The sequence below is a fragment of the Plectrocnemia conspersa genome, unplaced genomic scaffold (assembly GCF_051122295.1).
Source record: "Plectrocnemia conspersa isolate PC_06_02 unplaced genomic scaffold, ASM5112229v1 ptg000001l, whole genome shotgun sequence".
In the NCBI taxonomy this organism is placed as follows: Eukaryota; Metazoa; Arthropoda; class Insecta; order Trichoptera; family Polycentropodidae; genus Plectrocnemia; species Plectrocnemia conspersa.
In genome coordinates this window covers 31286258-31301606 of record NW_028277165.1, presented here as the reverse complement: position 1 = coordinate 31301606, position 15349 = coordinate 31286258, and the positions used below count along the sequence as shown (strand labels likewise).

The following is a 15349-nucleotide window of genomic DNA, read 5'->3' as shown; positions in this document are numbered from 1 at the left end:
GCATCTAAGCAAAATTAAAACAGTAAAAAAAATTTGCAATTTTAAGCAATGAAAACAATGCAATAAAATGAAATGATATTTGGTATTTAATATAATATACATTTATGTTAGTATAAAAAGTAAATTCTAGATAATTTATTTCTCAAAAAAGGTTAGAAATAAGAGATGTGACACTCTTTTTTTAATGGATAAATAAGCAATGTCCAACACTGCATGGAAAAAGGCAGATTTTAAAGCATTTATTATAATAAAAAATATTTTTATATTTCGCTGAAAAATCTGCATCTCATTAATTATGCGCATGCGCGCACTTTAATTAAAATACAAGTAATTAACGAACGTAGCTTGTCGAGATTTGTCGCTCTCGTAATTGAAACGACGAAGCTAATTGTCTCATGGTGGCTTTTTTTATTCATCGGGTCGCCTATTATCACATTTCCCCCCATGAACTCATTCAATAAGGGGTGGTTGTTAATGGACATCGTCAAGTTAATTTTTGCCCGGGGATATATTTCTTCATTGTCGAGGGGTGAAAATGCATTTCTGCCAGAAACAGCTGTATATTGTGCTTCATAAAGAACAAAGAGTCATTTTTAAAAGCTAATAAAGACAGTTTAATGGAAGTATTTTTCATTTACGAAAATTGCTTTTCTTGCTAGAAACTTCCATGTTTTTTTTAAACAAAAAATATCATTTTAGAGCAGTGGTTTTTAATATGTTAAAAATATGAGAGTATGATGTTTATATACAATTTAAGGCTATTTAATAAAAATAATAATCCACCCTCAAATATCTTGATAAAAATAATTACGCAGCATCTAAATATTATTTGAAAGTATTTCAAATTAAGAAAATATTTATCCTCATGCAATAATTAAAGCATTATTTTATTGAATATGTGTTTATTTAGAGCTCTAATAAGCTAGAAGCATAAACACATAAAAAAATGTTAATTCATGGTTAGCGACAAAATTTTAAACAAAATGAAGGCTTGGAAATAAAAATAGTTTTATAAAAGTAGAGAATGCCAAACACAAGGATGTTTTCGGCGATAGCTATGAGGAGCTGGAAAAAATGTAAGGTTTTTAATAAAACATTAAAAACAGTATATCTGTATTAGATTTAAAGAACACTGTTTGAGTCCATAATAAATTGACTTAGAATTTTTTTTATATTATGATAAAAAGTAGCACTTTTTGTAAAATACAACAAATTTATATGAAAATACGTTCTGTGTTTCATATGTGGAGTGCATTTAAAATTTAATAAATAATTGATACACATAAATACTGTTTTTTTTTATAGATATACTATTTCACCACGACAGCGCGTGATGACGTCACAATAAAAAAAAATTTAAACAATTATTGTAATCTCTATTTTATGTATCCATAAATAAACCACTATTATTTAGAGCAAGGGAATATGGGACAATAGCAAAAAAAAACGTCAAAACTTTTTGGGTTTGCAAAAATGGGTTATCTTATACTAAAAATAGTTTTTCAATAATTTTTAGAGAGAAATAATTTTAATTATTTTCCCGTTAAATCACGATACTATATTATTTCTCTATTGCAGATTTTTACTTTAAAACCCTTTGGAAGCGATAGTCGACTACAGTCGCTCAGTTGATTTTTTTATCTCTTTACGCAAAAATCAGTAAAAAAAAATGTTTTTAAGAAAAAACTTTTTTTTGTGAATAAACATAAAATATCATTTTAAATAAATAAAAATTAAAAAATCAGAACATTTAAACACAGAACCAAAGTAAAATATAAATTAAAAAAAAAAAAAATTATATTTATTTTTGATTAACGCGTCCAAAGGGTTAAGGTGTCGTTGAAAAAAAGTCTATAAGTAGTTTTCATTGGTGGAATACCAATTGGAAAAATGATGTTGATATTGCTATAAATACTAACATTTTTGACTATTTTTTAATTTGTATAAAATCAGTAGTATGTTTCGCTGTTTGATGCCACACATTTACAAAATATGTACTATTTTTTTTCACATGCGTGCGAAAATCATAATCGAAAGCATTAAAATCTCGTGTCAATAAATTTAACAATTAAACAACAACCTTCAATATTTGATTAATATATAAAAATAAATTACTCGATACTTGTATTTTAAATTTAAATATAATATAACAACGTACCCGTTAAAATTGTAAAATATAATATATGATATGTATTCGTTACCTTACCTTAGGATATAATTCGTTTAACCTAAACTATGACTAGTATCACGGATCAACATGATCCAAGCGTTGACTCACAAATGGATCATGCAAGTCTTGTTTATAATTAATTAATATGATATGTATGCGTTCCGAAAATTGATATGTTTCGTTCCCTTAAACCTAAGTAATTCAATCCTCCGGCCATCCGAGATCTTCTCCTATGAGCTCATAAAAACGCTGGTTGTGCTCGATGAAGAACTTCCTGAGCTTAGCGACAGTGCCCGGGTCCACCCTGGGATGTCTCCTACCTTTGGTTTCCCTCAAGCATTTGTCAGCAGTGTCGTTTCTGAGACAGTAAAACCCTTTAGTCTCGTTGAAGTAGAAGTTGTGTCTACCTATTCGGTTGTCGAGACCCAGAAACGACTCGATTTTTTGCAACTGAGGCACCGGGTCTTCTATGAGCCTGTCCCCGTTGACGACCAGGATCTGGTCTCTGGGGAACACCTCCAACCACCTGTGCAGGTAGGTGTGGTAGAGGGATATGGCGATGGGTCGGTAGGATGTGTTGATTTTTCCACCCGGGTGGATGGCCAGTTGCTCGAAAGGTCTGGGTGGTGGGACCGCCGGGAGCGGGCCGCCTGACCCTCCGGGACCGGAAGCAGGGGCCGGCGGGCCGGAAGCCGTGCCGTGACTGCGCAGCTGGGTATAATCGGATATCGCTCTGGTTACTGGCTCTCGGACGATCAACAGTAGGCGGACGCTGCTGTTCATGGCGCGGATTCGCTCTGGGACCTGAGGACAAACAATTTATTTTTTAAACTATGAACATATGTTAGACCTTACATATTATTATTGATCTTTTCCAAAGTCTTTGTCAGGGCTTTTTTAAAGCAAAAAAGTTCTTACTAAAGAAAATTATATTCAAATACCATTTAAATGAAATTAAAAGCAGCTTTTCCCATGCCACGAATCGCAAATTTTTTTTCTTTACTTTAGACATGTCAAATCTAAAGCTAAACGAACAAATACAAACATACAACTGAAGACTAAATGTAAAATGGAATTGTAAAACATAATATATTTGCATAAAATTTTAAAGTGATTTCAAAAGTTTTATCCAATTCTTGTTTAAAAAATCTTCTCGATTCCTTCTAAGAAATCACAGATCAACTTAATTTTAAGGATCGAAAAGTGGCAAACGTGGTCTGACGAGCTTGATGAACAAAAGTGCAGAAACTGTATTGATCTTGAACGATGCTCTTATTGGGGTAATAATAAGATTCACTTAAAAAAATGGGAATAGAATTCAGAGCATGTATGTATATCAAACGCAATATTTTTTCTGTATTTATTTTTGATAATTAAATTACTATAAAACACTATGGATTTTAATAAAATAAAATATTAAGAAAAAAGGATCACTGATTAACTAAATTTTGCTCCCCTCTTCCTGTGAAAAGTAAAAATGATTCCAAACTAGAAATTATCGGGTTATCCCTCGAAAAACATATAAAAAAACAATCTCGAATTTATCCCTAAAATATTTTTAAAAAATTCAGAATTCATTTTCACCAGTAGGTATATGTTTTTACCAGTAAATGAAAAAAATAGCAGTAAGACGTCAAAAATATCAAAAGAGGGACACTAAACATTAAAAGGTAATCTTGGACATTTTTGTTCGAGGAGGACAAAGGAGCACAAATTGCTACGAGAGCTCAACAAACGGTCATTTTGGAAATATTTGTTCGAGGATGACAATTGAAGACGAAAGAAGGAGGATAATCTTACTCAAGAAAGACAATCCTCCATAAAGGAAGACGTCTGGTCACATTAGTTGCACGCTAATTGTTGCGGGACGCGTTAGATACGGGGGAATTCTCGAGTCATTCGGGGATTTTTAAGCATAGGGTCTGCGTAAATTGACGTATGCTCCACTGTCCAAACGTTCAAAGTGTGCGCGCCGAAGCTTACGCCATGAAGAGTTAACAACCAATTCCCAGCCCCCGTGCGTCATGAGGCGTATTGTCCTCCTTTGTCCTTTGTTTTCTTCGTTTTCCTATAACAACATTTTTTTAGCTTCTGCAGCAATTTGCCCTCCTCGAACAAAAATTTCGAGATTGCATTTCTTTGATATTTTACAAAACATATATAAAAAAAATTTCAATGTAAGTTTTTTCGTATTATATCGAAAAGAAAAGATTTTTTATAGCGGTTATATTATATCTTAGTAGTATATCGATTAAAGTAATTTTATTTTAATTGGTTATATTAGCTAATTATAGTAATAAGTATCATTATAACCAGAAAGAAAATTGGCCAATTAAGTATCATAGTGAAACAATACTCAGAAGTAATATTTAAAAATGATTTCTATATTATTAAATAATATACATATATTTATATTTACTATTTTATTGAACTGCAATAATTATATACTATAAACCAATAATTATATTTGAGATAGAAACTAACACGTTTATAATAAAATATGTCCCCCTATAATATATGCTTATTAAAATATGTTTTATGCTATATTTTTGATGCCACTTTTTTGTAGGATAAAAATTACCATTGTGGTTGTTTTTTTTATTGAATACAATGTACTTATACACTTAAGTATTACAATTCAAATGGAGAATGATAATATCTTATCTGTCATCAAAATAGTAATAGAATATTTTTTTAATTTTTCAATGGAATTATGTATTTTGTTAAAGCCAACGAATGCTATTCAATATATTATATACTATTTTTTACTATGGCAACCTAATGTGGAATACATATTTTTTTGGTTCGGAGTAAAACGAGCATCACCCAAGGTCATTAGACGCACCCAGCTCCTAAAATAGTGATTTTTTTGATACTATGTTTATATAACATAATCTCAATTTCAAGGACATTATCGTAGCACCATTACGTGCCATAATAACACAAACGAGAAAATAATTGCACGCGGCTGCGTACTTTGAAACGAGCTATTCCACGTGTTCGTGGCACATTCCGCTTAACCACGTGTGTTCCTCGACTCCATTACGCCGCTGGGATAGATACGAAAGATAGTGCTGAAAGAAAAAACACACCGAAACAATTTCGCAGAGTCTAGGACTCCCGTGTGAGTAATTAATATGAGATGTTTATACCGAAAACGGTAATAGAGATCATGAGGAAAATGGAATTTGCCAAAATTGTTAACAATCACGTATGTTGTTCTTAGATATTGTGGGATATAAAGAGCACATATCTTAAAACATAAGATAGTGAACGTAAAATATTTGCAAAAAAAATAGTAAATTTTCATGATTAAAATCAAAATGTGATAGATTAAAATCTTTTGAAAAATCAGCCATTGTCTTAAATTTATCTCTAATCTCTGACAGATCTTTGAGATGATGTTAAAATGACAGAAATGTGTTAAGTAATGATGTTTTATGACCTCGATTCATTATCTTGAATATGACGGTGTGATAAGAAAGAGTATTAATTTGAAAGAAAAAATTCTACACGTTACTTTGCCATTATAAATATCAATTCGGGGTGACGTTACATATTAAAGTCTGAAAAATAAATTTTAGGTGATACGCGTTACTTTTTTAACAAGTTTTTCCAACTCGACCAACTAACTGTGCTTAATGTGAAAATATACTCGGGCAGCGGCACGCACGGCATTAGCATAGAGAGAAATGTAATTTTCTCCTCCCTCTCTCTTTTTCTTTTCATTTATTTTCAGAGAAAATATACACAAGATAAAGAAAGTTGCAGGGAGATTCTCAAAGGAATTAAAGGGGAGGCTCAAGAGCTGGAAAGGGTTTGTATAGTGATATCCGAACATATCAATCATCATATAAATAATTCATGCTCTGCGTTTAAGATCCGATGAAAAACTTTTTTACCAAAAAAATAATAATTGTATGGATTTTAAAAGTTGAACATTATTTTACTGGCGTGATTTTTAGATTAAAAAAATATCTCAGTAAAGTTTGTAAGAAGGCTTGATTTAACATATTGTTTCAAAATGGCAGCTATTTAAAAAAAAATAGAAATCGTTACTCGATTAAAATAAAATTAAATTATAAAAAAATATATTACAAATATGGTTTTAAAAAAATAATGAAAGTAAAAAAATTTTACCAGCTGAAATGCATAAATTATTTTATACAAAAAATATTATGAAAATAAAAATTGACTTCACTTTATATATAAAAATCAAAACTAAAAAAATTATTGACAAAAAACTTCAAAACGTCAAAAAAATTCCAGAATCCCTAGATTATATGGATTATCGAAAATTTATAAACAAAACATACATTTAAGACATATTGTTTGAGAAGTTGACGCAGGTATTTAAAAATTAGCAAAATTTCAAGCAATACAACTTTAACTTTTATTTAAAAAAAAAAAATTTTTAGATCACCTATGTCATTTATTTTATTTTTATTAAATCTTCCGTTGTACCCTGACAGGCGTAAGCCCAATACGTTACAACGGGTAAATTATGTACCAACTGCGTAAGTCAATCCAGACACAATAAAAACCTACCAGTATTAACCATCAGACCGAAAGTCTAAAAATCGGTGACATCTATATTATTATAATTTATAAATTATTATGTGCTATACAATTTTATAATGAATAGATGATACTGCAGCTGGGGCCGTTATATTTTTTAATAATAACGCATTTTTTATAAATAAAAATTTGAGTGCCGCTGCCAGGGCTCGAACCCGCAACCTCAGAGTAACTAGTCTGAGACATTATAGACTACGCTATTTCGTTCTTAATAATTTAATCAAATTCTGGTCATAGATAATCTATATATATATATAATACATATATGTATATTTAAGAATAGGTTAATATGTATAAAAATAATGTTTGTATATATAACATATGTAATATGATTTTAATTTGAAAATATAAATTTACATTAGTATGATACACTTAAATTTCTTATAATTACACAATTTTTTACTTAACCCTTTATATGCCTTAAGCGCGTTAACGCGATAATATTACCATATCAAATGAGCGTGTAAAAGCGCTCTACTTTAAACTTAAATATTTTATTAGTCAAAGCACACACTTACATATCTTATAATATTAGAGTAATAATAGGACTTGATAAATCACAAACATAAGCGACATTTTAGCGATTTAAATAAGAGATTATAGATTTAAATTTTTGCCTAACCTTCTACATGTGTGCTAGTGCAGGAAATAAATTAAGTATTTACATAGTAATTCTTCTTAAAAAAATTGTTAGATATTTACAAAAAAACTGATTGTTTCATGTTGCGGCAAAAATTGCGGCTTATCGTTCATTACAATTCCACGGCATTTAAAAGGTTAAAAATAGAGAAAAATATTAAACATATGGAATTAAAATTATATATATTTGATAATCAAACAATCACTTATATTAAGAATTTTCGCTCCGTTTCCACGGAGCGAAAATGTGCGCATTTATTTATTTATGTGCGCAATAATCCAGTCACCGAAAAAACAAGTATAAATCGATAATAATTCTCGCTATCATCCTATACAATTTAATTCTATAGCAAATTTTCAATACAACAAAAAACTAACGAATTTAAAAATTTAATGTAGCATTAAAATAAAAATAAAAGTATAAATAAAAAAATAGATAAAAACGAGAAATTTGATGGTATTTCATATTTATTATATATTCGAAGGATCTCAGAAAAGATATGGCAAGTCCATTAAAAAAAGGGTGTTAGAACAATTTTTAATTAATATAATAAAATATGGACCATTCTCCCGAATACGAAAGGCAATTTTTTTTATGAATCAGAAGCAGTACAGATACCAAATTTTTTGTGGCAATTGTGACGAAATGTACATTGGTTGGATTAGCCGTAAGATTTTACAATAAAAAATAGAATAATGAAATGTTTTGATGAAAAATCAATTAAGGCAAACAATACTCACAATAAAAATCACCATGTCATTTAAGATACAACCAAAATTTTAAGCAAAATTAAAAATCCAATTGTAAGAAATTATAGAGTAGCAATTGAAATCGAATTAAAAAATAACAATAAATAAAATAATTAAAACAAATCGATTCAAAAATTACTTGTTGTTTCCATAGTAACAAGCAAACAGAAAAATTAATAAAATAAACAAGTCACAAGATCGAATCAATGACAGCGAAGCTGAAAAATCTGCGGTGCCTGGTCCAGATGGTTAGGTGATTATTGTGCATAAGAAAATTGCTCACAGTGACAATTTTAAACAACAAAAATTCTGATCATAGTTAATCAATACACACAAGTATGTATATATTATACGTAAATATATATAAAAAAGAATGCCTATGTATATAACATATGTTAACCCTTTGCACTCGTATTTTTTTTTTGGTTGGGGTAGCGCCAGCTCGTATTTAATTTCGAGACTTTTTTTATGTTCAATTTTTGGAAGTAAAAATGAAATAAAACATGTTTTGATTAATTTTTTTACAAATTAAAATTAATACAGCGAAAGATTGATAGTTTGTCAGTATTTTAGTTAAAAAAAAATTAAATAAATATTTAAAATATATTATAATTTAAATACTTTAATCGGAAAATAACTTTTTTTATTGTACTTTTTTAAATAATTTGTAAAACGTTAACCATGAAACTTAGAAAAGAATAATTTATTAAAATGTGTTCACAAAGAATTGTACTTACTATTCACAAAAAATAAATGACATAGTACTAGGTATACATAGTATAGGAAGGTAAATGTAATGATGTTTTTAGATGATTTTTCGTCCATCGCAATCAAATGCGCGGTAAAACAAATAAATGAATTATTTAAAAAAAACAGCTGAGTAATGTAGCGGCAGGGGTTTATAACCATTAAGAAATTTGTAAATAGCTAGATGTCATATGAATTCTGAATAATTAAAATATTGGACTGTTTGTATTTTTTTTGCACCTATCGTTTATTATCTTGCGCAATGCGCTTATTATCTTGCGCATCGCGCTCGTTCTATAGCGTTTAGCGCTCATAACATCGATCAACAATTTGCGTTCATACAAAAAATAATGGTTACAATAAAATTTAATCAAGATTAAAATTACAAAGAGCACAAGTTTTTAACTTGTTGTTTTTTTTTCTTAGTAAAACCTTAGTTTTTAGTTTTTTTAATTGTTGTTTTTTCTTCGTAAATAGTTAATATATTCCCATTAACAAGTTTTAGACTTTTTAGAAAATCAGATTACAATAAACGTATTATAAAAAATAAAAAAATATACTGTTAGTTAAATAAAACATATATCAACATATAATAACGTTTAAAAACACATTTAATACGAAAAATTGTTATGCACCTTACAATAAATAAAACACAAACAATATGCACATCAGCACATATGTTTTAAGCAAAAGGATACATTTTGACGATATAACCAATGATTTTTAAAAGCAAAATTTAACACTTTTGACGCTAAGTTGCCGATAATGAGATTCCAAATAAAGTAATGCGAAGGTCCATATATAAAGGAGAATCTAGATTAGGAAATATGGTTTTCGGACACTAACCGCCTGGAAATATACCCCTTGGACAATAACCCCCCGTCAAAACGCCCCTGGACATTGACCCCCCGTGCAAATAACCCCCTGACAATTAACCCATAATGCAAATAATCCCCCTGACAATTAGCCCCCGCCACGTATAAAGATAATACAGATATTACTTAACACGTCTCGTGACGCTCTATTATACTTAATAAAACATATACTGACGCCATTACCAAAGTTTAGCTGTATTATACATACATATGTATCTAGCCTAATAATATTTTTTATTTTTTTTTATTACTCTTTATAACAATTTTGCTCGCACCGGTCACCGGTACAAAATATACAATACGTATATTTTCTTCGTAAATGTGTTAGTTTTATTGATATTTTAAAAATTCTGTATTTTGCTGAATGAAATAAATTAGTATTGATACTGATTATTCGTATTAAACATTATTTTATTAAAATAATGACCATTTATTATAAATAATAACAACTTATATAAAATACTTATCTCTATACGTGGCGGGGGTTAATCGTCAGGGGGGTTATTTACACGGGGGGTTAATTTTCAGGGGGCTATTTGTCAGGGGGTTATTTGCACAGGGGATTATTTGTACAGGGGGTTAATATCCAGGGGAGTTTTGATGGGAGATATATCTATCCAGGGGGTATTTGTCCTGCGTTTACATGCACTTAGGATAGGAATATTTAAAATACGAAAAAGAAGGCCAAATTAAATTAGATATTTTTTAATATATTCACTGTCTATGGAAGAGGTCCAAAAATTACGGCCAAATCCAGCCCTCTGCTTATTTTAATCCGGGCTGCAAGTAATTGTTAGATTTGACATATAAAAAAATCAAAGTATGTGCTATAATAGAGCGGCCAACCGTCGAGTTAAGGAGCTAGCTAGGTATCACCTTATAAGGTGCTCCTATTGCTTTGTATTTCACCGTGACGTTATGCACTTTAAATTTGACAGCATCTTCAGTGCCCACGTAACGCCTTTTGCAATACATTTGAATATTTGAGAGAAATGATAAAGCTCATTTTAATTTTGCTTCCTGGCCCGCTGAGCTTAAAATATTTACAATCTGGTCCTTCACAAAAAAAGGTTTGCCGACCCCTGGTCTATGGTGTTACACGAGCAAAATAACCTTGTCTATATTCTTCAGTCATATGTTTTACAGAGAGGCATTCAAAGCGCGTCATGGCGATCTTACAACTTTATATTTAGATTGTCTTGTATAACCGGAATGTCGTAGTCCTTAAGGCGTTGAACTGATATCCTAGAGACTATCGGTTCAGGTCCCGCAGCAAACTAAACATTTTAATATTAAGAATGCGCTATTATTAAAATTAAGCCCTAACTGCTAAGCGACATCTATTGATTGTAAGCTGTAATTATAGTTAACAATATATAATAGATATCACTAATTTACAAACTGTGTTTTAAATCTTATCCAATTAAACGTGTAAGTGTTGATTATGTTGTGCATAAACGACTTTTACCAATAGTTTTTCAATGACGCATATTTGAGTCATCCACCTTTAGAGTGTTAAATATGGATAAATTTATATAAGTGTAATACAATCCTAAAACTCACTGAAAAAAATATGTTTTACAAGACTTTTAACCCTTTCACCGCGGATGACTTCTATAGGTGTCATCAAGAAAATCGCCAGTACTCATTAGACATTTAAAGGTGCCGTAAGCATTTGAGCCTAATAAAATGGCTTTTTAGTATAATTTAAGGCTGTAAATCAATTATTTGAACCATAATATTTTTAAAAATATGGCATGAATAGGTGCCCCCACATATTAACAAATTTCGAAATGGCGCTCAAAAATATCAGCTGTGGTGATAATATAAATGCAATTGGGGCCAGGCCCCACCCAATTTTTTCGTACATAAAAAAAAATAGGTGGGGCTGGTAAAGTTTTATTATATTTTGTGAAAATAATCAAATTTTATATTTAGACAAATATTCTACAAGTTTTTCGTATGTATTTGCCCATTTGAGGCAGAAATGATAAATATTACATTGTTTTTTTGTGGGGATCTGTTTTGGATTGGCAGGCGTTTTTACACCTAGAGCGAACCAGCGTAGTTTGGCCTCGTGGCTTTATTTTTGAATTTTTAAGTTTTGAATTTATTAAAACAGTTCTTAAAAATAAAAATAAATTGATCATAAAAAAATATTACATTAAAAGATTATCCTAAAACTTAAAACTTTAAATACTTGTACCAGATTTAAAATTGGTAAAAATAGTCTTAGCATAAACGCATACTATTACTGTCACAGCAATAATATCACGGTTAATATCGAATTCATCGTCACGTCCTTAAAAATTCAATATTATATCGTCATTCGTAATTATATGGATAATTTTTAAAAGAAAATCAATATATGTATTTATAAATAATTAAAACACATAACTAATTCTGTTTTACATCATTTAGTTATTTACTATCTCGAAAATACATTAAATGTGTCGAGACTAATATTATCGTTTGAGTTGAGTACCCAGGTCGATAGTTGTCAATCGCTCATTTTATTAGTGCGAGCGAGTAAGCGAGCTCTGCTATCATAACGGCATCTCGCTCTTTTTTCCGACTTAAAATTTTTATTTTTATTTCATAACAGACACACAATATAAAGTAATAATTATGCACAATTATAGCATATGATCCCGTTTCATCCCATATCATAAAAATATAGATGCCCTTAGAAGGAAAAAATCAGTTTTAAGGCAATAATTGACAACCTAAATCTGTCAAGTCTAGCGCGATGCCGTCCTAACAGCGCGCGCTTTGACCATGTTCCGATGAAAAATTTTACAATAAACTTACACTTGTAAATTTAAAATTATTGAGTTATTTGCATAAGTTAAAAATTCAATATTACTGAAATGTGTTTAACAGAAGTCTTTTTACTATTAATAAATTTAAATTTTCAAAATTTGCTTGAACACAAAGCCAATAAATGCATTCAAAGTTTTGTCGACATATTGTCGACGTTCGAGTACAACGCTTGAAATACGATGTCGACACATAGTCGACTTACGAGCGCAAAGGGTTAATAAGATTTTAATTTAAAAATATTTTACAATTATATTAGTAATTTAATTTAAAGCCCTCATATCTCAAAATGCTTATGTATTAAATTCCATTAAAAAATAAACATAAATACATATGTCTATAAACCTTAATTTGCCAGTTGCGAAATGTCCGTTTAATGTTTGCGTCCATTTGATATTTGCAAACTAAAACCTAACCTATTGAAAGTTCAGACACTATGGTTTAATTTTATAATAGTTAGTTTTAGAACTTTTATTAGGTCAAATTTGTGTTAGGTTTGGGTTTGAACAGAAAATAAACGTTTTACATCTGAAACAATAATTGTGTATTTTTCAGTGAATTTATATTTTCACTAGTATATATAAAATATTATATTTCTAACAAGGGTAATTCAATTGTATTTAACAGTTAATTAATAATTTCACTGGTCAATATCAGTGAAAATATATTTTCACTGGTAATACATATTCACCATAACATATACAATCTATTGATATCAGTTGTTCTGAATTCGCATGTGTTAAGTATTTTGTTATATTACAACTGCTCTAGGGTATATTTTGATATTCTTTGTACTATTCGTGAATATTTTATTCTTGTATCAGAAAACAAAGGCTTTATACAAAATGTTTTATGCTAATCCTTCAAAGGGTTTTTGGCGCAATTAATATTAAAACAACTGCAATTTACTATTTCGTGCCGGACCCTTTGCCCCCAAGGGACGAATCGAGCTCCGATACAAACGAGATGAGAGATTAGGGTTTACCCTTTTTCGCTATTGCCGGACCCACTGTTCGCCTTTTGAGAGCCAAAACGAACATGATAAGCGTTTATTGTCGGTCATAAAATGTAGTAGCCAATAGTGATTTACCTCGGGCGTGACAAAGTAGCTCGGGCTCTTCTCGATCGTGATTTGACCCTTGAACGAATGAGGCATCTTCTTCCTGTACCATTCCAGTCCTTTGGCGTAATTTTCATCCCTGTCGAAGAAGTGCACTTCTCCTGCGGCCTTCTGCACCATAGGGTGCAAGTAGAGCATCTCTAGAAGGGCTCGCGTGCCGCACTTGCGTACCCCTACTATAATCGCTTGGGGTAGACGCCTAGCCGTTCTAGGGAAACGGACTCGATTTCGAACTACCAGAGGATGGTTGATTAGCACGTTGGGTCTGATGATCTTGGAAGCGTCGTCTCTTCCTTCTGAAGTACGCGAATCGCCCGCGGCTGAGCTTGCCACCTGGAAATGAAGAATTAAGGATCAATTTTACATTATTAAACTTATATTTAATGTAAAATTTAATGCATATGCCTTTATATAACTATATTTTTAGTGGATGTTTGTATTGACAAACATTACTTTTAAATAATGTTTTTTTTTTATAAAAGGGCTTTGACAGAAAAATGGTTGATCCGTGTCAGAATAAAAACATCTGGAGAAAAATTCAGAATCACTATTATTATTAGAAGTACATCTTGAGCAGTGATTCGTGGTGTAATAACTCTTACCTGTTTAATTATAACTATTACCTGTAGACTGTAGACAGCGCTGTCGTAGAGCACGTGGAAAGTGAGGAACAGAGAGATTAGAGTTACAGAGAGGAGAGCCGCGGCCATCTTTGGCCGCGATACTCCGACCACCAGCACACAATCTGACAGATCGCCCTCTGGCGGCCGGATGGCCGATCTTGGTAACCATCTGAAAGAAAAAAAACAAAAAAACTTTAGTAATTTAATATGTACAATAATATATAAATTTATTAAATCTGTAAATTATATGTGTGCTTTTATAAAATACAACAATATTATTTTTATTCATAATTAATTAGGCGGATTTAAGCAATGTTATTATTTAGTGCAAAAATACATAATTTGGATAATATTATTATTTTAAAAAAATAATATTTTTTTTTATGAATATTTATTAAAAAAAAACTTTGGGTTAATTCGTTGTATTAAAAAAACACATTTGTAAATATTTGTGCTAATTATAAAAACGGTTTTAAATACAGCGGTCTTATATATTTTAATTATTTAGGTAATACACTTATAAAATAAATAAATAAATATTTGTATTTAATACGCTACAATACAAAAAATAACTAATTTTGAAATATTTCATTATATTTCATTAATGCTATAAATCTAAGAATTTTCGTTGTGAATATTCGAAAAACTCATGATTTTTATGTTTTATCATTTAAACCTATTACGGGTCACGCGTTTTCGCGTGATAGCAAAACTTTGCTGTCAGTCATTTATAATTACATTCATATTGTGAAAAAAATGTTAAGATACGAAACTGTATGTGGACCTTAATCTCCTTAAATTTGGGTATTAATAAAATCACATTAAAATAAAATTGATTCGGGGATTTAATATTTTAATAATTCGGTATAGTTTGTCAACAACATATATTTGAGTTTTGTGTTCAAAGAGTATTCGCACAAATGCGGATTCGTTGTCTATAAAAAGTCGTCGATTGACTTTAATAACCGTTGCATTTTTACTTTTCAAATCTTATTTATTTATTTAAATTAGGTATTTCAATGCATCA

The 15349-nt window shown here is 30.2% G+C and overlaps 1 protein-coding gene across 1 annotated transcript; it reads right to left on the bottom strand.

Annotated features, from left to right (window-relative positions):
* Positions 1–1891: 1891 nt before the first annotated feature.
* On the bottom strand, positions 1892–15296 carry Hs3st-A (Heparan sulfate 3-O sulfotransferase-A). Its single transcript, XM_088182708.1, has 4 exons — positions 15289–15296; positions 14317–14491; positions 13670–14032; positions 1892–2974 (listed from the first exon to the last, which is right to left on the bottom strand). Exons 1-4 carry the CDS (start codon positions 15294–15296, stop codon positions 2372–2374), a joined length of 1149 nt encoding a protein of 382 aa, XP_088038834.1. The 3' UTR covers positions 1892–2371.
* Between the last annotated feature and the right edge of the window lie 53 nt (positions 15297–15349).

What these genes read in the sequence shown, in the direction of transcription:
- Hs3st-A (XM_088182708.1), bottom strand. An exon ending in TCTACAGTCTACAGGTAATA is followed by an intron (nt 14,033 to 14,316) that starts GTTATAATTAAA and finishes CTTCATTTCCAG; the next exon opens with GTGGCAAGCTCAGCCGCGGG. An exon ending in GCTACTTTGTCACGCCCGAG is followed by an intron (nt 2,975 to 13,669) that starts GTAAATCACTAT and finishes GTTTGTCCTCAG; the next exon opens with GTCCCAGAGCGAATCCGCGC.